A 24,735-nucleotide genomic window follows, 5' to 3' on the forward strand; every position below is an offset into this window, starting at 1 on the left:
AAGGCAAGTCATGCAACAACTCCAGATGAGTTTAAGTTCTAAGATACTTAGGCAGGAAGGAAGTAATCAGGTAAAAAATCAACTGCCTATCAACTCAACAATTTAAATAAATGAAAGGAAATATTAACAAAACCTAAAAACAAGCTAGACTTAGCTTGCATTTCAGATCTGAGGCCACAGAATTATGATATAGGCAAAAGAATAAAAACAATACCAAATATGAATGCCTAATCAAAATTAATATGCAATAAAACAAAACCCTGTTAATGTTCTGACAACTTACAAATACCTGGTAATTATAAAAACAAAAAAAGAATATATAATCAAATGCCTTAAAACTGGTAAAGGAACTCATAAATGAGCTTTTAAAAATGTACTGTGGGTGTCAGATTGGGGAATGGCTGACTTTTTTTTGAAAAAAGCAAGGAGTGGCAGAGCAATACCCCAAAGTCATCTTAAAATATTTTCAACAAGTCTTTAAGGTTTTCTTCACCCTTAAATGGTTAAAGAATTGTCTAAAGAAAACCAAACAAGTTACACTTAATAAGAATTAAAATCTCTAGCATAAAATGATAAAATAGATCATTAGTCCTTTGCCAGTATATGGTCACAAGAAGTTACATCACTGACCTATATAAACATGGCTCTCTAAGGTAGGCTGATTTCAATTTATATTTTTAATGGTTTACAAGTTACTATCTGAAATTATTACAAGAAAACTAGGGTAGGTTTTAAGAACTACCCTTCAAGTGTTCCACTAAAAAAAGATGGTCAAAATCAATGTTCTGCTTTAGGTAGTAGTACTGTACCTACTGTACTAATTCTTAGTTTTGTACGTGTTCTATGGTCACATAAGATTTTAATACAAGGCAAAGATTACTATAGAAAATAAGACTTCTCTAAGTACTTTTTTTGCAACTCTTATAAATCTAAAATTATCTCAAGAGTTTAAAAAAAATAAAAGCTCAACTCTTAGGACCATACTACCTTTATACTAGCAAAGGTACTGAACAAGAAAAAAATAGTATTTTCTATTTCCCATGTTGAGTTTAAGCTGTCAGATTAGTTACCAAGTGTATAATAAACTTAGTTTTGACTGCTTTGCTACAAGTACTCTGAATGCTGAGAAAGACAAAGCATATTTCTAGAGATACAAACTTGACATTTTTAATTTTCTTGACAGTTAAAAGTAACACATACTCTACTGAATAATAACTCTGTCCCTTTATGTACGAATCTAAGATAAAAATATTTAGATATTTATTTGGGCAACAAATCAGAGGATCATTAAGAGTAGAGAGAAAACAGAATGGTCACTAATCACTAATGTAACTATATAAGCTACATCTTTCACACAGGCACACACACACACACACACACACACAGTTAATGCTTTGTAACTAACTCTCAGGTGAAAAATCCACTTGCTTTAAATAATAGTTCAACTGCATGTAACACATTAAGACACTGCTTAGGGGAAAAAAAGTCTCAAGAAGAAAACATTAAAAAAGGTGTATTAATCATTACTTCAAATCAAATCAAGTATCAACCTCTCCCCTAAACAATAAACAAGATTTTATGTCTCCAAATGAACCCAGGTCTTTAAATTATGAAAGATAATTTTTAAAAATTTAAATACAACCCCAAGTACTAGAAACTTACATACTCTATTTGGCCCAATTGTACCAAAATGTTTACATGGCATGTCATTAAAATACCATGTGTCATGCAAGCCCAGTTGCCAGATTTTTTATGTCTTTATTTGTAACAGAGCTAAATCATTTAATAATTACTTAACTACCTTTAGTAGTTATTTGCTAAAAGGATAGTTGAGTGAGACACACTCTTTATTAACCTATACTTCTAAAACTGTACTTATGCAAATTTTTGTTATAAGAATAAAAAAAACACTCAAGGGGCTTGGGAAATAATTATTTTAATCTACATTAGCATAATTCATACCCAAATTTCTTAAGTCCTGCCAAAGCTTTGGCCTTCAAAACATTTCTTAATTTTAGTTTTCTTGGTGAGCTCTGCATTGCCTCAAAAAGTAAACTGTCTTTAATGGGTTCAATTAGCATAAACAATCTAAGTCTCTGATACCTGTATCTAATGAAGTGTAATATATAATCAACATTGTCAAGCTGTTCATGAAAGCCTAAAACAAAACTCCAAAAGAATTCAGCTATTTTATTTAACATGTAATAGATATTTCTCATAAAGCAAAGCTTAAATATTTCATTTTTTGATACCGTAATGTATTTCCATAAGCCTTTAAATCTATGGTTTTATACATACAGTTTTCCATCAGGGAGGCCAGATATTTATATATATATATATAACATATATATATATAAAATTATAACATATATAAAAATTTCTCTTTACATGTAACTAATTAAAGATTTTAAGAGGGTGTAGGTTATGAGAATCAGGTACAATTTAGTCATAACACCATACAAAGACCTTATAAAATAATCAGGAAACAGATATTTAACATTATTGCTTAGTCTTAATAAAACGGCAAATTTTAACCAAATTGATACCTCTCTACTCTTATTTATAATGTTTTCTATACATTTAAATCATAGCACTTGGCAAGTAATATAGGTGCTGATATGTTTTAATTTAATTAGCTGTAAACAAATTCCAATTTGTTATTCAATGCATATACTCCCCTTTAACTAGCTACTACACTACCTCAGAATTATTCCTCCTAGAAAAAGTAACCTTCCCTAGGAAAAAACAATGCAGAGCTTCATCTCCTTCTTAAAGATTTTCAAGTATTATAGGAACACAAACTAATGAAAAACTAATTAAAAATCTGACATTCCATCTTGTTTTACTAATTATGGGATAATAGAAAAGAGATGTGAACAAATGTTTTTTTTACCCTTCTCTGCTAAACATAATATTATACCAAGAAATACTGTAACTGTTTATGAGCTACTTTCTAGCTTTTCAAGTATAGGACATAACTACAGTTCTGCCAAGTGAGGAGAAATGAATAATCAAACTTAGGTAACTCAAAAAGGAGACGGGAGGCACGAAAAGATAAACTGCCTTTGGCTTTTAAGAACCTACCGTTGACCCTGAACTGCCAGATTCAACAACAGCAACAGCAACAACGACAACAAAAGAGGACAGCAGCAAGCCACCATTTACCACATAGCAGGAATTCTGAAATAGGCAATAACTTCCTTTCCCTGTCATCTCATTCTGTTGTTTCTTCTTTTTGTTCTTCCTGCTTTTTGGTAACAGGCAGTTCAAGGCTTGCCCATTGCATAGCTTCAGCTTTTCTCATGGTGATCTCAATCTTTGTTGCAGTCATAGTTACATAACTTCTTGTTACATCAATCACCTGCAACGTAGCAGAGAATGACAGTAAACCCTGATGTTGTTTTTTAAGTCTTAGGGGAAAATATTGGTCTTGTCTATGCTAATAATCACAACTCCGAGCTTCTAAGGCCATTTTTATACCCAGATTTAAAGTTTTTAAAAGAATTAATGGTAAGTTATATTCCTACTTTGCATCATTGGTTTCTGAAGTATGGTCTTTTTACTGTACAAATTGGGTTTTTTAAAAAAGTATTAGAAAAAATTCTGGATTCATTGATACTTACACCCCATAATTTCACATTTTGATGAAATTCCTTTTCTCCTTCAAATACAATGTGCACATTTAACTGAAAAACACAGAAACCGATCAGATCCAAATTGAATAGGATTTAAAACAATGATTATAAAAATAAGATACTGATATAAGTCATTTAAGCTATTTCAACAAACTTCCAATATTGTGTATTTTTTTTGAGGAAACCATTAACAGAAAATTTAACTTGCCATTTCATATTGAGAACGAGGTATTGTATTATTTGATAAATCTAAGCTACCATAGTATCTCCAGAATGCTTCAGAAATAATTCACTATGCAGAAATTTTCATTTAAAATAGTTTCTGACAGTAATTTCAAGCATTTTTTCCAAATGGAAAAGATTAAAAAATCTTAAAATCAATCCAAACACAGTATTTATAATACATTAATATAGAGAATAATGTATGAAGACAATTTTTTCTCAAAGATATTTAGTGTACTTACCAATGTACTATTTGCTTCTACTTGGCTAAGTTCTGGAAGTGAATTTTTAGCATATACTGAAATGGTGACCTCACCCCCAGTCTGATGCCAGTCATGTCTACATGGAACAACTTTTTTCCCCTATGAAAGAAAAACCTTATGAATTTACCAAGTGCCACATAACCCCTCAAAAAAAGAGGAATCTGAGCCAAATAATTAAAAAAAGAAAAAAAATTACCGTGTGCAACTGAGCCCTTAATGTTTTTAAGGGCAAACAACTTCAAAAATTCCCAGCTAATGAAGGTTTAAACAATAAACTGTATCACAATAAAGATAACCTTTATAGTCTTATGGCTGGAGAACACGCTTATTCTTCCATTTGATTTTTTTCTTTAAGGGCCATAGCATTAATATACACTGAAAGAACTCCTACTAAATTTTATCCTATTTTAACGTTTCTGAAATCCACTAAGCACAGTCATAAAAACGTTCTATGAAGACTAAAATAAGACATTTGCTTAGTGAAATAATCCAGAAAACATCTTAACCTCATGCATAGAAATCTTCCATTTATTTTCTGTAAGTTGGAACCTGACTACAAATTGAAATTTCCAATTTCTACAAATTGGAACTAAGTGACTACTTACAGCTATCTGCTATCTGTTAGAGAATAGTTTATTTTCCTCTAATAATAAAATGAAGAAAAAAGTGGTAATTTGTGGAAGTAATGTTTTGGTTATTATTATAGAAATAACTATTACCTACCAGTGGAACATCGCTTTATCAAGGACTATTTAAAAAAGAGACAAATTCTGATTTGTTTTGTAAATTTACGAGAGCAACTTAGTTACATAATGCAGGAAACTGTGAGACACTACTGTTGAAAATGCAGTATTTATATTTTGGTATAAATATGCTAATAGAATTTAAATGACTTACATCACTTACATTTTTTGCCCTTAGCTGCTAGCTCAGACACTTAATACTTGATAGGCGCACGCATTAAAATATAACAAAACATTACTTCATCAAGGGTTATACTCTGAAAACTTCTGCATATAATAGAAAACAACATTTTAAGCTAAAACTTCCAAAGTTTTGGTCCCTGGAGAAAATACAGGGAGACTTTACTAAGTCTTTTTGTTAATAAAACATTCGTGCAAGTTTTGTGGCAGATGAATTATAACTTGAAGGACATATTTATAATACCAAAGCACGTTATTAAAAATCAGAAACTATGTTAAAAATCAGAAACTATAGAATACTTAAATGTAGAATGAATCCCTAAAGCAATCTGAAAATCTACAATTATTTTATAAGTTAAAAGACACATATAGTGAAAAGGTTTGTTGTTAGTGGGGTTGTTATTGCCAATATAGCACATAAAACTAATACATTATAAAATACATTACAATAGCTAAGGTGCACTTACTGAGCAATAAATTGCTTGCCTTCTTACAATTTAATGGGATTCTGGACACTTATTTGCATAGCCTATGTCTTTTTAAAAAGCTATCCAGTGAAGCTGGAACCAAAGCTTTTTTGGTTGTTTTGATAAACTACCCCGAAGCAAGCAGAGGCATTCAAGACAATTGGAACAAGTTTGCCATCCTTCTCTTTGGCCGCTAGGTGGAGTGATTTTGCATTGTAAATGGTTGCATGAAGTTTTAAGTGGCCAGAAGAGAATCCAAGGTCTAAGTGATTAGTATCATTGAAGGAGTAGAAAATTGATTTTAAAAAAACAAAAAGTGGGAAGAGCCTATGGAATTACAGAAACACATGCTTCAAATTTGGCAGAGGCTTTAGTATTTCACAAAAGCCTGTATATTTGCATCATCATACACAATGGCTACCTGGGATCAAAGACAGTGCTCTGGGAGCTTGACTCAATTTTAATTTTTAGGCACATCAAACCTTTTTACTGTATGAGAGACAGAAAAACTTTTTTTTTTTTTAATTTCTTAAGACAATAATTTTAAATCTTAAAAAAAAAAAATGACAGATAAATATATCCCAATATGTTGTTATGAAAATGTTACTTACAGCATCCTTTTTAGTCCACATGTGTTTCCCTGTTGTACAGCCCTCTTGGGCTAAGAATGTATTGAAATCAGAAGTTTTTTTTCTACAACAGCTCCAGTATTTCATCCTTTAAATTATCATAGAAAAACTTCAGAAATAAAATCTTACAACCACTTAAGTCCAAAAGTACAGTGACAGTGTGATTTTAAAAGATAAATGTGTGCAACGTTAGTATTCTACAAAGTGTCTAAGTTACTAAACAGTTAAAACTTTCAGAAGACTAATCATTTTAAAACCAGAATGGCATTTATTGTAGCAATTCTGGAGCTCCTCAGTAAAGATGCTTAAAACCATCACAAAATTCCAAATCCACTTTTCACTAATAGTTTTTTTCACTAATAATTTTCACTATTTTCACTAATAATTCCAGTTTCCTCATAAAGCTCCCAAAAAGTGATACAGACTGGAAGATTTTAACATGGTACTGCATTTCTATAAACCACAGCACAGTACGGAAGAGGGGCTAGATCTCAGGGAGGGCTGCAGAAAGTGTGGATTTTCTTGGATGACACAATATTGGTTTCTTAGTGCCCCAGGGCCAAAAATTCTAACTGTCCAGCAATGCACAGAACAGTCCTTCAAACTAAATAAGGGTAACCCATTGGAAAAATAAGGGAATAAGGAAAAACATGAGGTTTGAATCACAATGGCCACTCCACTGTAATAATTGTTTCAGTTTTCTCATATGTAAAAAGACAAAGCCCATATTCTAGGTTATTCTAAAGATTATATGACAATGTAAGTAAAATACCTAATAATACTGCATGGCAAATAATGTTTATAGGCATATTAACTTTTCTAACCTCTACCATGAAGTTTTAATTACATGTATAAGTTACCCTTCATGAAAAATAGGTACTCCAGAATGATATACACAGACTTCTTCTAGACTCTGTGGACCCTGAAATGTCTAAAAGAGAAAAAAGAAGAAAAAATTAGCTTCACATCTCAATGTCATATTTCATAAACATTTGTAGAACTGGTGACCTCTAAGAACTATGAAAATGCTCAAGAAATAGCAATTACCTAGAATATTCATAAATTCACCCCAGGCCATTCCAATAAGGAATGAAAAATGATTCCTTTTTAGATACGCTTAAGTTTTAGTTCCCTGTGAAAAAGGCAAATAGAAAAGTAGGCAATGGGATCTATTAAGATGCTTTCAGACTTTCAGGTACGAGGTCACAATTCAAGCATATTCAGGTATTTAAATTTATAGGACAATACTGAAACCAAGGGATTAGTATTCTCAATGGAAATACAGTTACAGCATGATTTATGTGTACAGGAAACTCTGTGTGGGTATTACAAATTAATAAAGCAATTCTGGAAGTTCTACAGTGCTGTTGACTTCTTATCCCTAGGAAGGGTAAAATGAGCTGCAGACCTATAAATATATCCAGGGTTTGTCTGGAAGATCCGGGCCCCATTGCTGCTGTAGGTGAAGGCTCTACAGATGAATTCACAAAAAGTTATGTTAATAAAACACAGATGCAGCCAGTAGTATATTTTTTACTTTGGTATTTATAGCAACCACCTACAAGTATAGAAAATAAAATTCTGTGTATTTACTTTTGGTAAATCCAAAGTACTGCCTGTGTACATCTCCTAAAGAGATTCCATAAGCTCGTAAAAATCAGTTATGTTAGATTCTGATTTTTTATCACTATTGCCCCCTCAACTCCTACTCTTCTTCCTACCTTATTTGATGGCACCATATCCATGTTTTCTATCATGAAATCCTGTCAATTTAGTTTGAAAATACCAGTTTAATTTGCTCACCTTCCTCATGATCACTAGCAGATTTTAGACAATAAGACTATACTAACAGATTCTAACTCTTTTCTCTACCTTCCATTTCTGTACTCTACTCTCTAACTAAAACATCTATCACTCTCTTGTAATAGTTCTTTAGTTACATCTACCTCACACCTTACAGTTATCAGTTCCAGGTGGTTTGTGTATTTTAAACGTGCCTCTACATATGAGAAAATATTCATGGCCTTCAAGTAGGCAAACTTCTTAAAAAGAATACGAAGAACAGTAGCCAAACAAAATAGACAAATTGGGTTTCATTAAAATTAAACAGCCTCTGTTTATCACAAGTCGTTATTAAGACAGTGAAAATGTATAGTGTCTCTCTCTGGTTAAAAAATAAACAAGAATTCCTAAAATCAGTAAGAAAAAGCCAACTGATAGAAAAATACATAAAAGATTTCGGACATTTCACAAAAGAGAATATCCAAGGGACCAATAAACATACAGAAAGGTACTCAACCTCATCATCAGGAATGTGCAAATTAAAATGGAACACTACACACTAACCAGAATGGCTAAAATATAGAAGACTGATATTACAAAATGTTACCAAGGTGTAGAACAAATGGAAAGCCTCATATACTGCTGGCAGATGTGTAAATACAACCATCTTCAAAAACTATGAGGAAGTATCTGTTAAAGCTGGACACAGACACACAATGATCTGGCAATTCCATTTCTAGTCATATACCTAATAGAAATGTATCCACGTGTCCCAAAAGTCAGGCACAAAAATGTTCAATAGTAGCATTAAACAAAAAAAGTTAAAGGATAATAAAAAGGTAAGCTGACTGGCAACATTCACACAGCAGCACATTTTAAAACAATGAAAATGAACAAACTATGGCTACATGCAACAAAGATAACTCTAACACACATTTCGTTAAGCCAAGGAAGACAGGTGCAAGAATACCTGGTCTACGATTCTATTCACATTAAGCTCAAAAATAGGCAAAACTACTCTATCTTGATAGAAAAACATGGTTACTTTTGGGAGGAAATAATAAATGGGAGAAGGCATAAGGAGGGCTCTGCTTTGTGAAAATCCCTTGAGCTATAAATTTACTTACATCTGTATACTTTTTGATGTTATATTTCAATGAAAAAGATCAAATAATGGCCTCTCTAAACTACATCAAGTGAGATCTAACTTTCAAGCACTATAAAAGCCTTTAAAGGTCTGGTCCCTACTTCTCTCTTTTAATCTCCACACCAACAAATTTTATACATTATTAACCGTTTCTTGTTTGCTGTATACGGCTATCACCTCTGCTTGAGGAATCCTTTCCCTTTTTGTCCATTTATGGAATTGACATTCATGTTTCAAAATCGATCTGAAACTGTCTCTCTCTGATCTTCCTGCACCTCCACCCCAGTACTCAGTCACTCTCTTCTATCTACTACTTCTACCTTACATACATGTAAATCCATTTCCATTTCCATCCCTAAATAAGCAAGGTGATCTCAAACTTAACATGAGGGAAAATTACAAACCTTGCTCCCCAAACCCTGTTTTTTCCTTCTTGGTTAATGGTGTCACCAGTCACCTAGCTGCTGGAGCCCCAAGTCCCCTCCACTTAAAGTTCATTAGCAAGTTCTGCTAATACTTCCAAATAGTATTCATTCTGCATGGTTTGTCAGGAGCCAGGCACTGTTCTGAGCATTTAAGATACAGCAAAGAACAACAAAAAAAATTCTGTCCTTGTAAACCTCGTATGAGTGGAGGAAGGGAAGGGAAAATTAGATCATAAGCAAAATGCATATGCAAAAGAAGTAGCATGTTATAAGGGGATTAGTGTCCTGAAGAAAAAAGGACAGTTGGGAGTGGAGATGCTGGAGGGCATGCAATTTCACACAGAGGGGTAGGAAAATCCTCAGATGTTCGCGTAGATCCCATATTTAACCACTTCTAAAAAATAAGCTCCAATCCCACTGCCTGCTCTTCCACAATTGCATCCTAGCTGGTTTTCCTTCCTCCAAATCCCCAGTGCCCCATTATATTTGCCAGGTTATCAGTCAAAGAGGTTTTTAGAACCCCTCCTTAAAACAGAGAATGTCTTCCCATTATACGAAAAAAAGCCCAAACCCCTCAATGTGCCCTGTAAGGACCACCATAATCTTGTCTACCTCACTTACCCCTACCTTTCATATTTCACACCCATGACCAAGCCCCACGGACTTTTCTCATAATTTCTTGAAAAGCCAAGCTTTAAAGGCCCTACACATACTGCTCCCCTATCGATTGGAGGTTTACATAACTCACCTGCTACATTATTTAGATTTCTGATTTAGTGTCACTTCCCAAAGGGCTTTCCTGACAGCCTTATTTTTAATAGCTTTATCTCCTTGTTTACTATATTTTCTTCGTATCTACCTAAATTCATAATATTTAATTGCCTATGTGTTATCCTTCTCCCTAAATTAAACTATCAGCTCCACAACAGCAGAAATTTTTGCTTCCTTGATACTGTGTTTCCAGCCCCCCAGACACTGTCTGGCATACAGTAAGTGCTCAGTAAATACTGACTGAATTAGAATTATTTATTCCATGATTCTGTCAGATATGATGTTCGTCAGAGACAGAGTCTCTTATCCATGTTCACAGCCCTAGTCCATAGCACACTGACCAACACATAACAGGCACCCAAATGTTTGTTGAACTGAATCAGTAAATTGCACCCTCTTCTTCAAAAATTACATTTCTACTTCCATGACACAACACAAATTTTACAATATATACCTTTGAACACCCTCCATTTTTACATGCGGTCCCAATCTTAATTTCATCACTGTCCTCTTCTAAAACAAGAAAAGAAAATCAAATTAGAAACATTAAAATAAATACTTTAGTGTCATTCTTAAATAACCTCTTTCATAAAACAAGTATTTGAAAAAATACTAAATCTAAAAAACACTGATATTTGAGAACAATTTTAAGTTACTAAGTTTTCTATGTGACCTTTCAGGGAATATATTTAAAAAGCTGGTAAGAATTATTGTGATTAAGTTTTGCCCATGTCCCCAAATGGTATATGACACATTTCTATTCTATAATGCAATACAATATCCAACATCTTAACCCTATAAAAGAGAAATCACGAAAGGGATAACTACTTTTCTCCATGGTATTGAGTGTAGGTCAGAATATACTGAGAATATTTTATATTACGCACAATGAAACATTTAATAAAGACATTTTAACAAAGACATTATGGAATAAACCACTAATTCATTTTGTGGTACTACTGGTATTTAGAAAACAAAAATAAATTCTTTACTATAATGTGCTACCTTTTCATATTTATATTCAGTGAACCACACTGTGGTCTCTTTTAGATAATTGGTTAATTGTACAGAAAAAAAAATACAAAATAAAATCTTACCTTTCTTATTTTCTTCATTCCCCGAGGATAGTTTAAGTTTATCAAGTGCTTGTTTTAGGGAAGCAGATATTTTTAATTCCAATTTTGTCATTGGTTCATCTGGGCTGGAGAATTTTTAAATTTTATTACCATTATTGATATACCAAAAAAAAATACATATATATATATATATATATATTAGTAAAAATAAATACACTAAGAATCTATAAAAAGCCAAATGCTTTGTGAATCAAGTTTTTCCTATTAAATAGTATTTTACAAATAACTGTAATATGTATCTATACTTTCAAGTTTTAACAGAAAAATTCTGATATTAAAATATTAAAACTCAGGCACCTGGATGGCTCACTCAGTTAAGCATCCGACTCTTGATTTTGGATTAGGTCACGATCTCAGGGTTGTGAGATTGAGCCCTGAGTCGGACTCCACACTAGGTGTGGAGCCTGTTTGGGACTTTCTCTCTCTCCCTCCGCACCCTCCATAAATACATACATACATACATACATACATACATAAATACATAAGTAAATAAACATATTAAGTCTCAAATAATCATGCTATTGCCAACATGGTAAATTACTAATCAGTAGGTCTAATGGGAAGGAAGTAAAGAATAGGAATCCACATTTGCCAAGAAGGAACCATGAAGTACTTTTACATTCTACACCTAAGCAAAATGCTGAGCATACAATTAACAGGCAACAAATATGTACTAAGTGAATCCATATTCCTACCAGTGGAGATAATTCACTTTGTGTGGACACTGGTTATATGCATCCATACATTCAGATAAAATTTTATCACAAGGCAATTTCAGTAGGGTTAAAAATCATTAACACGCCCCAACACTTCATAATGATTAAGTGTTATGCGTACAATTTATTTAAAGCCATTCAATAAGTATTAAGCATATTAATAAATGCAACAATAAAAACAGAAATTATTCATTCCACATCCTTAATGAAAACAACTATTGTAGGAAGATATAGGAAGCATTAACAACAGTACATAAAAACCTATATTCCCATAATCTCTACAATACTACCAAATGAATTTATGGAAAAGTACTTAAATTTCTCTCAATTAGTAGTCCATTATTTAAAGTAAATTATTAACTCATACTGCTAATTACAGTAGACACCATTGTAATACTTAAGAATGAGCCATGCCAAAGTTGTCTTTTCCTCTTAATTTTTTTTTGTAACTGGCAAATCAGCCAGCAAGGCATCTGATAAAGTCTCTCATGATTATGAATAAGGTGGAGATGGAATAAAAATCAGTGTAAGTAGTTTGGTTAAATGAACAAATGTCAAAAAGTCTCTCAGGCTTCTTATATTGGTCCAGTATTATTCAGTATGCTATAAATTTATTTAAGATCAATAAAGAGAAAAAATCATGAAAACCATTAAGTCCATTATGGGAATAACATCAACTCAGGGGGCACCTGGGTGGCTCAGATGGTTAAGCATCGGGCGCCTGGGTGGCTCAGTTGGTTAAGCGACTGCCTTCGGCTCAGGTCATGATCCTGGAGTCCCGGGATCGAGTCCCGCATCAGGCTCCCTGCTCGGTGGGGGGTCTGCTTCTCCCTCTAACCCTCCTCCCTCTCATGCTGTCTCTCATTCTCGCTCTCAAATAAATAAAATCTTTAAAAAATAAATAAATAAATAAATAAATAAATAAATAAATAAAGATGGTTAAGCATCGGCCTTTGGCTCAGATCACGATCCCAGGGTCCTGGGACAGAGCCCCAAGTGTACTCCCAGCTCAGCAGGGAGCCTGCTTCTCCCTCTGCCTCTGCCTCTCCCCCTGCTTGTGCTCTCTCTGTCTCTCCCAAATGAATAAATAAAATCTTAAAAAAAAAAAAAAAAAAAAAAACAACTTGGGCCATATTTGAGACCAAAAACCATCTGTTTTCTAAGTCTTATATCCTGGTTCTAAAACAATACTCAAGGGCAAAATGAAGGAGGCCTGGTTTAACAGTGGCAGCCAACATGCATGTGTGAGAACGTAAAACAGAGTTTAGTTGACCAGAAGGTAAGTACAAAGAATCTGGGTAATTCTACTGCATAATGAGCAAAAGGTATTTTAAAAGTACTTTAACAGATCTGCCATCTAAATCAAATAAATAAAAAAGTTTAATAGTAATAATAAAATTATCAGTTTTCAGTTATCTGAAAGTAAAAGGAGTGACTAGGCTTGTTCTAGTGACAAAATATGCAAATGAAGGAGACAGAATTTGGCTCAATATGAGCAAAAAAATATACACTTAGTAACAATAAAATGGACTAATTTAAAATAAAAGTAAATTCCTCTTCACTAGAATTATTTGAAAGGAAACTAAATATCCTTCTGTCAGGAATGTCCTAGAAAATATTCAAGAAAACAGCAGAGGAATGAAGAGGCAGGTGTCTAAAGTTCTTTTTCAACTCAAACTGATTCTATGACAACAATTCCTTTCTAGAATTTCACTATGCCACAGTGAAAAAGACATGTCAAGTCACAAGACAGATGGAGGCTTTTCTGCTTTTGACATATTATGATGATATATGAACAAATATGCAATGGAAGTTTACTGTGTACATGCCCTCAAGTTGAAGGGGGAATAAAAATGGAATGTATACTTAAGAGAAAATCAAATAGATAAAAAGTTGGTGACCTACATAATAGCTATAAATGGTATTATGTAAAATCATAAAATACCAAGAATAAATGCTATTATTCACTTGTGACAAAAATATACAACTGTATAAAGTGTACCTTGGCCTTTTTATTGCTTCTACTGGTTTAGGGGCTTGAATGATGTGCTCCTGAAACCTGGGTTTCAATTCAGAAAGTTCTTTCTTCTCAGTAGTCTTGACTTCAGGTTTGACTGGCTCAGGTGGCTTCTCACTATTATGCCTGCCTTTTGTACAGCCCTGTTAGGAAAGATAAGAGTTATCCTAGCATCTGTTTCACATGCCATGATAGAAAAATTAGTTTTCTTTATTAATAAATTCTACTGTTCGCTTTCTCCACACAGACTTATTTTAAGAAACTAAAAACAGAACTCTAAATTTGCAATATTTGTAAATAAGTTCTTATATCTTAATGTATTTTAAAAGAAGTCTTTGAATTACACTTCATAAATATCAGCTTATACTATAAACGCAGCATAAACTTTTTTTTACAGTAAAATTCTGGAACTCTCACATGGAAGTCTACAAATTATTAACACAAAAGGACCTTGATTTAAGCCCTACTTCTTCTACTTATTAGCTATTTGACCTTGAGCAAGGGAATCTTTTTAAACTTCAGTTTCCTCAAAATGGAGGTAAGGGCGTAAGGAGGTAAGATATTTTCTGAGAAGATTAAGTAAAATAAGAGTATTTGTCAAAACTGGCAGGTGAGTCAAACATGCATTGTAACATTTCTGAAATCATAACTTCAATGGCATGTCATTTCCTTAACAGTTTTTGTTTTCTTTCTTAAGGGTATACAGAATAAATGGTACATTGTGGTAGTATCTTAGATTTGATAAATATCTATTGTTCCTCACTATATAAAGGCCTTAAATAGCTACCTACTACTTCCTTCTTGATGTACTTTAAAGACTACTCATATCAAAGACAAACCTGTATTGACAGGTGGCTAATTAATATCGTGAAACTTTTATCTCTAAAACGGATAAATTCCTTATATTAAAGGCTGTCAAGAGAGGTGAACTTCACTTGCAAAGAAAGGCTCTATGTGCAAATTAACAGACCATTCAACAGATGTCCCAAATCAGACTCCTCAAATCTGGAGCTTCCCATTATTTGTACTTTCTCAGGAGATAACCTAGGAAAAAAATTAATACTTACTGCAATGCTTAAAAAATCAGAAAAATCGGTCGTTCTTCTCTTACAGCAAGACCAACCCTATGAAACAGAAAAAAAATTGAAAATTGAATTTGCATAGAACCACAGCCCACTAAGAGTCTACTTGCATATATCCTTGAATCTGGCAGTGACTTGCACATATATAGATTTCACAGTTGTGAAGTGTTATAAATGATTCATCAAATCAAATTAAATGATCTTTAGTTTTTGATTTAAAAAAAGTTAATTAATCAATGTTAAAGGTGATTTGTATTGTGACTGATCACAAAAGGAAGTACCTTAAAATGGGAAATAAAAATCGCTCATTTTTTCAAGACTAGTACTTGATTTTTAGAAGAGAAACATTTTCTAATTTCTAAAAATATCATATATTTTAAAGGATCTGGGGGGTAAGTGAAGTGCTTTACTTTAAAAATCCAGTTAAGTCAGAGACATTAATTATAATTCAGCTTCTAAAGAACTCACTATAGGTGTTCCCCAACAATAAGCATTCTATTTTCAGACCAACATAGATTGATTAGCATAGTAGCCTAAGGACTGTTAGATCTTTGAAGGTTAAATGATCTTTTTAGCGACAAGCATAAAAATATAGAAATTGCAATGCTGTGTGTGATTTCTAAACAAAATATCAAGTGGCTTACCAAAAAATGGCTTTTAGCTGTCATCTGTAATTTCAATGTAGTATAAAGAATAAGAAAATAAAAATGCAGCAGTTTCAAGACTTGGAATGTCCTAAATTAGACTAAAGGCTAGGATTTGCACATATCCATCTGGGCCTCACTGCTTTTCTCAATACACTATATGAAGAATTTGGTAGTGATTGTTTTCACACTACTTTCTTACAAAATTATTTTAAAGAAAATGTTAAATACGCTATAATTTAAATTTTCCTTTATTTTGAAACTGAATTCTTTTATTCTGAATTGAGATGTATAGATGAAAACCTACTATAACCTTAAAATATAATATTTAGTTAGCATTGATAATACAGTCAGAAAAGTTATTCTGTACAAGAAAAAGCTTTATCATCTTAATCATATATAAAGAATTACGGCAGATATTCTGGGGATACTGGGATACATACATGATATATACTAGTTGTTCCCAAATGCCAATCTGGGATCTATGGCAGTCCTCAGTAAAATAAAAAAATGAAAGAGCACCTAGGTGGCTTAGTCAGTTAAGTGTCTGCCTTTGGCTCAGGTCATGATCCCAGGATCCTGGGATCTAGTCCCACATCAGGCTCCCTGCTCAATGGGGAGTCCCTCTGCCCCTCCGCCCCCCACCCCCCCGCCTGTGCGCATGCATGCGGGTCTCTCTCTCTCTCAAAATCTTTTTAAAAAATGAAAGATAAATTTAAGTATGTGAGTATAAGGTTGTCATTTCTTAAGAAGGATTGTCTCTCTTCTCTGTCTATGCCACTTCTAATTTGAATATTAAAATGTTCTTTCTTTTGTATACGCAATGTTTAACTTCTTATTTGCCAATTAAACCAGCAACAGTAGACATTACACTGATTTACCTATTTTGTCTGTCTACATATTTGTGGTGTGAAATCCAATAGTCTTAAAAAGTACAGGTCTTCAAGAAATGTTTATAGAGACAATAATAAACAGAATTGGAAAAGAGAAACAAAAATACTTCAGAGTGAAATCCTTAAGATTAATTCAACAGGGTGATTAACAGTTGGGTAGTTAAAAAAAAAAAAAAAAAAAGCAATGGACTGAATGACTAGAAAGTTTGTGGTATCATTACTAGCAGCAGCAAAGTTGAAATGCAGGCTATTTTTGGAGTACGAGTTCACTTTAAAAACTGGTTTGCAGTCGCAAATAAAATGGAAATATTCTGCAGAAGCCACGAGCACAGAGATGACGTTTAAGGACAGAAATGCATGAACTAAATGAGAGAAAATAGGAAGCTAAAGACAAAGGTGAAATACGTCTATGGTTAGGAGATAGAAACATATCATAGGAGAAGAAGAAGAAAAACATACGTAAGAAAAATAAACATAGAATAAATGGCAATCCAGGAAAGATAAAATCCCCTCACTCTTCTGCAAAAGTAAATATACCCACAGAACCACAGTTTCCACCCCCCAAAAAGTTTGTAAAGCAGCTAAAAAGATGTGAGAAGAGTCATCTCTCAACTTGCCCTATCAAATGGTTGTTCTGTTTTCCTCACTTAGAACTAACCAGACTAACACAAACTTGTTATCTGCTTACACATCTTTATTAACACTTGGCCATCTAACAGTTAAATACCAAAAAGGGTCCACAACTACTCCTTGGAAGGTATAATTAGAAATTCATAAGGCATCAACAATACTTAAACATGTAAGACTGCTTATGTTCCTAAAAACAAAGTACCAACACCTAAAACCATGGCAGCCACACGGCAATTTTCTTTTGAGATACACATTAAACAAATAATCAAGTCGAAAAATGGGCAGAAGACATGAACTGACACTTCTCCAAAGAAGACATACAAATGGTTAACAGACACATGAAAAAATGTTCATCATCATTAGCCATCAGGGAAATTAAAATCAAAACCACAATTAGATACCACCTTACACCAGATAGAATGGCAAAAATTGACAAGGCAAGAAACCACAAATGTTGGAGAAGTTGTGGAGAAAGGGGAACCCTCTTACACTGTTGGTGGGAATGCAAGTTGGTACAGCCACTTTGGAAAACAGTGTGGAGGTTCCTCAAAAAGTTAAAAATAGAGCTACCCTATGACCCAGCAATTGCACTACTGGGTATTTACCCCAAAGACACAGATGTAGTGAAAAGAAGGGCCATATGCACCCCAGTGTTCATAGCAGCAATGTCCACAATAGCCAAACTGTGGAAAGAGCTGAGATGCCCTTGAACAGACGAATGGATAAAGAAGATGTGGTCCATATATACAATGGAATATTACTCAACCATCAGAAAGGATGAATACCCAAGTTTTGCATCAACATGGATGGGGCTGGAAGAGATTATGCTAAGTGAAAGTCAAGCAGAGAAAGTCAATTATCACACGGTTTCACTTATTTGTGGAACATAAGGAATAGAATGGAGGACATTAGGAGACGGAAGGGAAAATGAAGGGGGGGAAATCGGAGGGGGAGATGAACCATGAGAGACGATGGACTCTGAAAAACAAACTGAGGGTTCTAGAGGGGACTGGGTTCGGGGATGGGTTAGCCCGGGGATGGGTATTAAGGAGGGCACGTACTGCATGGAGCACTGGGTGTTATATAAAAACAATGGATCGTGGATCACTACATCAAAAACTAATGATGTACTGTACAGTGACTAACATAACATAATAAAAGAAAAAGAGATACACATTATCTTTTGAGATAAATGTTACCATATTATCATAAATTGTAAAAGATCAATAAACACACCAAGAAAAACCTGGTCAAACAACATTTTATTATTTCTCTAACTCTCCAGAACACCAAGGAAGTACAGGTGGAAAACAGGTGGTGTCTCAAACAGTTTGGCACTCTTTACTGTTTATAACAATCTTTCCTAAAATTCAGAGCCGCTCTTATTATACAGTAGCTGCCTGATAGATTAAGAAACTAAGATTCAATACACTGCTTTCAATTCCCCTCAAGATTAAAAAGAAATGAAGAGTACAAAAAATGGGAGTTGGAATGGAAATAACATAATTTTATAACTGAAAAAGACCTTAAGATCACCATCTACTGCCTTTGCCTTTAATGGAGTACTTGCTTAAAGCACCCCAAAGTGGTCATTAAGAAAGCAAAAAGTCACAGGCTGAGAAAAAAAGATGAGAAAATAAAGATTCAATATTACACCTCTAAATTTTATGTACAAATATGATGAGACTGAAATATACCCAGTTCTTACCTTTAAGGCATCATGAAAGACTGGAACACCTGGGTGATATGTGCAAGCATCTGGTCAAAAACAAAGAAAGGGAAAAAAATACACTTTATTACGAAGGAAAAAAATCATTTTTTTCAGGTGTTAACATTTAATCCCTTCTCCAAATGCAGGTAATACTCTGCTTTTCCTTAAAAACTCACAAATGCTAGCATCTGATGCATGGCACACAGTGCTTAATATAGTATTGCATTACAATATCAATAGTTAAGATTCTAATTCAAGAGTATGATAGCTGTAGATAAGAATAATACAGAATACTGCAAGTATAACAAATTGTATTCTATTCCTTTAATCTTTGTAGTTAAACTTGTTTAGTACCAAAACTTCAAGCTCCATGATTTTATCACCTTCCAATTCTATTTACAAAAATACTATCAAACTTCTAAAATATCTTTTTAGAGAATCTCTTGGGCAATCTGTGGATCGATGCACATAAGAACACTTTTTAGAAGGACAGGTTCAAAATTTTAAAAACTGATGTCAATATCTAATTGCTAATTTAACTTTCCTAGACAGGTGTCAATAGCTAGATACAAACCTCATTAAATAGATGTTTAAGTTCTACAGTCTATTTTCAGGGTTGCCACTGATTGTTACTCTGTATTTCTCTGCCACTCCCCATTACACCATCAATTTTCACTAACTCTTATGAAAATGAGCTTAATACAGTTTGAAATATGAAGTATTACATTTTAAAAAATCAGATAATAAAAAATTATTTTCTGACTAGACACAACCATGAGCTTAGAAAAAAAACTGGTCGGCTCCACATCTGTGCAATTTTCTTATAAGGCTACTTTGCCCCACCTTTTATTGTCTGTTTAGCTTTTAATTGGCCACAACCTCTGATTCTTGGTGTTGCCTTAAAATGATTAATTCCTGGTTCTTACAGAAATCTTCCTACCCCATATTAATAGCTAGTATGGTTTCCTTAGCAACCAGGTGTTACACAGATACTATGTTAGGCTAATAGAGCAAGAAAGTGTCGGGTATTTTCATGGTACAGTTAGTAAACCCATGGAATAAGAAGAACCTATTAATTCAGGGAAGTAATGGAATTAAGGGCTGAAAAAGGAGATTCAAAGTAGAAATGAATATGCAGAGGGCTATGAAGTTGAGAACAGAATTAAAAAGAGAACAAATAGAGTATTTTCAAACATCAAACTTACACATAGTCAGAGGCATAAAATACATAAAGCATAACACACTAAGAGGCATAATCATCATAATGGTCAGTTTGGGCAGAATGGCGGTAGGAATGAGTCAGGTCTTAACCCTACAACTAGTAGCAACAAAATCTGAAAATCACTGCTTTCAAATGTAAATAACAAGCAGATGGTTATTTTCCTCTCTAGCCTTTTTCAGGTTTACCAGTTTAGCTCAAAGTTGTATTTTATGGGTAACACTGTAGCAGTTAAGAGCCAAGGGCTTGTCATACTGGGTGTGACCCTGGCTCAAATTCTGGCTCTGCCTCTTAGTAACTGATTCAGTTTCTATATACTATATATATACATGTATATATATACATACACACACACACACATGGATTAAATAAAAAACTGAAGAAGTGTTTTTTCCAGAATAACTATTTAATATGTGAAAGATACCAACTGTGTCTTCCATAAACATTGTTAGCTTGTGTTTCAAACTAAAACCTGGTATCAGCTTAGAAGGAAGGCTTATTTTTGTCCATACAAAGGTCAAACCTCTCCCATTCCAAAAAACTTTCTCCTAACCAAGTTCACAGTTTACTATTAGCCCTTATTTTCTACTTCCTATCTCCATTTTCTTAACTTACCATTGAAACAACTTACTTGGAGTTAAGTCTCTAACCCCCATTTTGCTAAAACAACTAAACTTTCTACCACCTTATTGAAGCTCCCTCCTGAATTTAGTACTGATAACACAATCCTTGAATGTCTACTCCTCTCACTTTCCCACTCCCCCCACTCCCATCTCTTTCCTAGGCATTATACCATCTCACTCACACACACACACACACACACACACACACTCGCTGCTGACTTCCAGAAACTGGCTGTATCTCCCTCATAATTTCAGGCTGGTACAGAACATTCTATAAACAAACATATTTACTTTGGGGCATTAACTGTCGTAGGCAACAAAGCCTCAGTCTTCCCCTTTATTTAATATTAAAGTAAAATATAGCAGACACTAAGGCAATTTACTTTTTGCATAGGTTACCAAAAGCAAAGGCTTTAAAACCTCTTTTCTTCGATTCTGTCATCCACTGACATCACAATTTTCTCTCTGAGTAACTTCGTATTATCATAAAAATGTCAAGGACAGAAACATGAATATTGTACAAAGACTGAAAGACTGGATTCTACTTTATCCATTGAATCCTGCCAAGTCTTATCATTTTAAATTATGTCACCAATTCAATACCTGCGCACTAAGTAAGTACTTCAGACAACTCAGGGGTGGAAAAGATTTTAAAAGGCACAAATTTTAATTTCCTTCACAATGCAGGAACATGCCGCTACCATGTTGAACCCGGCTTCTCTATAAACGACGTCTAATAATACCTACTTCACAGAGGTGTTGTGAAGATTAAATAGATGATGTAGTAAGTGATAGATCAATGTCTGGCGTATAGAAAACTCAGTAATTGCTAGCTGAATTTGACAAAGTGGTGTCATTTCCCACAATAGTCAAGAAACCAACTCCCTCTACCCCATTCACCATTCAGAATTCAAACTGACTGTTCACCTAGTCTAGTCACTTTCACTTTACATCCTAACTGTACACGTAGGAACAATGACTTTATCCTGAACATGGCACGTTGTAAAAACGGGAGGACCACAGCAAAGCTACGCAACAAATAACGTTACTAAGTAAGACAAGGGTAACAAATGCACCATCCATCCCGCCAGATAACATCAGAACTTAGTGTAAAGACACAGAGTAATTTTCCTAACCCAGGACACTTAAAAAAAAAAAGTAACTTTCTAACAGTTGGGGGACTGAACACGCGAAAAACAAGACTTCCAGAAAAATAAACTTCTCTTCTAATTCGACGAGCCGAACTTAAACGCCCAAATAACTCGCCCGCTGCCCAACCCTCCCATCCCTCTTCGTCCCCCTCACTCACAGACACGCGCACACCCGCCGCTAAGCGAGCCCTGCAGCACCCGGCTAACTTTTGCTCCCGCAAAGGGACGGAGCGGAGGGGGGCAGGGAAGGGAGAAAGAGGTTCTAAATTCCAGGCGAATCGCCGAGTGAGCGGGCGGCGGGAGACACGTGGGACCGGAGCGTGGGTCCGTCGGGCTGCGCGGCTGCGGCGCGAGGGTCGGACGCCTGTGCCGAGCGCTCGGGCGGCCCGGAGGGACCCAGACCGGGGCAGCGCGGTGACGGCTCGCGGGCGGACCCCGGGACGCCCTTGGGCCCAAGGGCGTCCCCCGGCTGAGGTGGAAAGGGGAGGAAGGGCTGGCGGCGCGTTTTTCTTACCGTCGGAGTTGGTCTCGGGATCGAAGCGCTGCCCGCAGCCCCGGTTGTAGCACAGCAAGGCCATTTTCTTTCCGCACCGGTAAAGGTCGGGTCCAAAGCCAGTGAAGAGCTAGAGGCTGCGCGTACAACCCCAGTTCCGCAACCACCGGTCTGCTGGCTGAGGCGGCTGCCGGCTTCCGGAAACGGCCGGTTCAGCCTCAGGAACCTTCGCGAATTTTCCGGTCGCGCAGGCGCAGAGCAGATGGGAAGAGGCGGAGGGAGCGGCAGGAGGCCCGGCGGCAGGGAGGCAGCTGTGGGTCGGGCTCCTGAGGCTGGCGGCAAGGCCTGGCGGTGGCGCGGGATATTTGAAGAGGAGAGACCCTAAAAGCAGAAAGCCATGGCATATCCGAGGGACTGACGTGCTCTGTCCAGAATTCGTCACTGGGTAGCTCTTGCAGCCCAGCGGCCGCCCTGCCGGCTGGGCCCCAGCACTGCAGCCTTCGCCTTGCTTTTGAGACTTCACTATAAACACGGCATTGTTAGTTCGCCTCTTAGCTGCTCGAGGGGAGGTGCAGAACCGCACAATATTTGCGAATCCTCTGCCTAGAACTTGGTCACTCGCTAGAGCTGAGGGACGGGACGAAATCTCCCTGGGTGGCTATGCCTCCGTTGGTCCTGATCTCTGGAGCGCTGGAGAAATGTAGGCATCGGGAGCAATTGTGATAACTGAATGATTGAGGCCAAAGCACTTTGAAAATACAAAGCACTTAAAATCAAGGTATCCTTAATATTGATGAAATACAGTGCTAGAAATGGCCTCTGTTGCTCTAAGACCCGAGGGTAAGTTGGTGCTGTTTCATGATAGCCTCCGTTTGATCGGTTTGCCGGTACTTAATTCTTCAGTCCTGGAAGCGCTAATCACATTTCATCGAGTGCATTATAAACAGCGTGGTAATACACTGACGAGCACACGCTAAGGATACCAGCTGCAACTTGTGTATTTCCCAAACTCGGGACATTTGAAATAAAAGCAAACACTTCTTAATAGCAGGTATAGTGACAGTCTTAAAATAGTAATTATCAGTACTTAAAGTAAAAAGCTATACAATGTTTCTAGTGATACCAAGTCTGTCAGTGAGAGAGGGTCTCAAAATCTTCCCACCCCAATAAAAAAGACTTGTCATTTTTCCGTATTCCCTTCCTCTTTTTATACCTAGAAGTATTACCGTTTTATGTAGTAATCTCAACATGGATATATGCAATATATTATTCTTCGCTTAACCTAACCTGATTATTTTTGTTTCATAATCATAAATGAAGTAATATTCTGTTGAATAAATTAGCACTATGACCATTCTTCCTTTAATCTCATCAACTTTATTATACATAAGCTTCAATCGTCAACTTATTGTACGTTGTTTTTCTTGTTTTAGATTTACCTCCTGGATAAGTTTTGATAAATGGCAGTACTGGAGTAAAGGGCGTAGTCTTTTAAAATAAATTTAAGATTTTAAGGATAAATATAGCCAGTTGTTTCCAGTAGGTGGTACCAATTTTCAGTTTCACCAGCCATGGATTGGAGGAACAGACCATGGAAATTAATTTTACACAATTAGAAATGGATTGATGAAGACGTTTAGAAAGTTTAGGTTGTGGTTAAATTCATGGTCTGAATGTCCTACTATCACTGCAGCATTACCAGGATTATTAGTAAACTCTTTCAAATGCTTTTAATGTTTGTCATTTTTTCCAGCTACAGCATTTTATAATCAAATTAATAAATACTTTTGGAGATAATTTGAAAATGCAGAAATATATTAAGAACAAAATAATTCTACCACCCAGCTATAAGTACTGAATCACTAAAATAACTCTTGGATAAATTTATTTCCAGGGTTTTTTCTCCCCCGTGGGCATTATTTATTGGTATGAATGTTAAACAAAACAAAAAAACAGCAACAAAAAAGCCCCAAAGAATTGGAGTCGTAATGTATATGGAAGTTTATGTTCCTCTTTTGGGTATTTTAATAAACTACAAAATTAGATCATTCTTTTTTTTTAAGATTTATTTATTTATCTGAGAGAGAGACAGAGATAGAGACAGAGCAGGAGCAGGGAGGAGAGGGAGAAGCAGGCTTCCCGCGGAGCAGGGCGTC

The 24,735-nt window shown here is 35.2% G+C and overlaps 1 protein-coding gene across 2 annotated transcripts; it reads right to left on the minus strand.

The window, feature by feature from the left end:
- Positions 1-422: 422 nt before the first annotated feature.
- CHORDC1 (cysteine and histidine rich domain containing 1) lies at positions 423-22,814 on the minus strand. Of its 2 annotated transcripts, XM_045894596.3 has the most exons (11): positions 22,601-22,809; positions 19,091-19,140; positions 15,201-15,257; positions 14,119-14,276; positions 11,362-11,465; positions 10,719-10,777; positions 7,000-7,070; positions 6,122-6,227; positions 4,100-4,219; positions 3,624-3,686; positions 423-3,361 (listed from the first exon to the last, which is right to left on the minus strand). In XM_045894596.3, exons 1-11 carry the CDS (start codon positions 22,662-22,664, stop codon positions 3,215-3,217), a joined length of 999 nt encoding a protein of 332 aa, XP_045750552.1. In that variant the 5' UTR covers positions 22,665-22,809; the 3' UTR covers positions 423-3,214. The 2 variants fall into 2 exon arrangements, with proteins under 2 accessions (XP_045750552.1, XP_045750553.1); XM_045894597.3 differs by lacking the exon at positions 4,100-4,219 and having other exon boundaries at positions 22,601-22,814.
- Between the last annotated feature and the right edge of the window lie 1,921 nt (positions 22,815-24,735).

The sequence above is a fragment of the Mirounga angustirostris genome, unplaced genomic scaffold (genome assembly GCF_029215605.1).
Source record: "Mirounga angustirostris isolate CCGP_5_RB_7025 unplaced genomic scaffold, mMirAng1.0.hap1 SCAF_13, whole genome shotgun sequence".
Lineage (NCBI taxonomy): Eukaryota > Metazoa > Chordata > Mammalia > Carnivora > Phocidae > Mirounga > Mirounga angustirostris.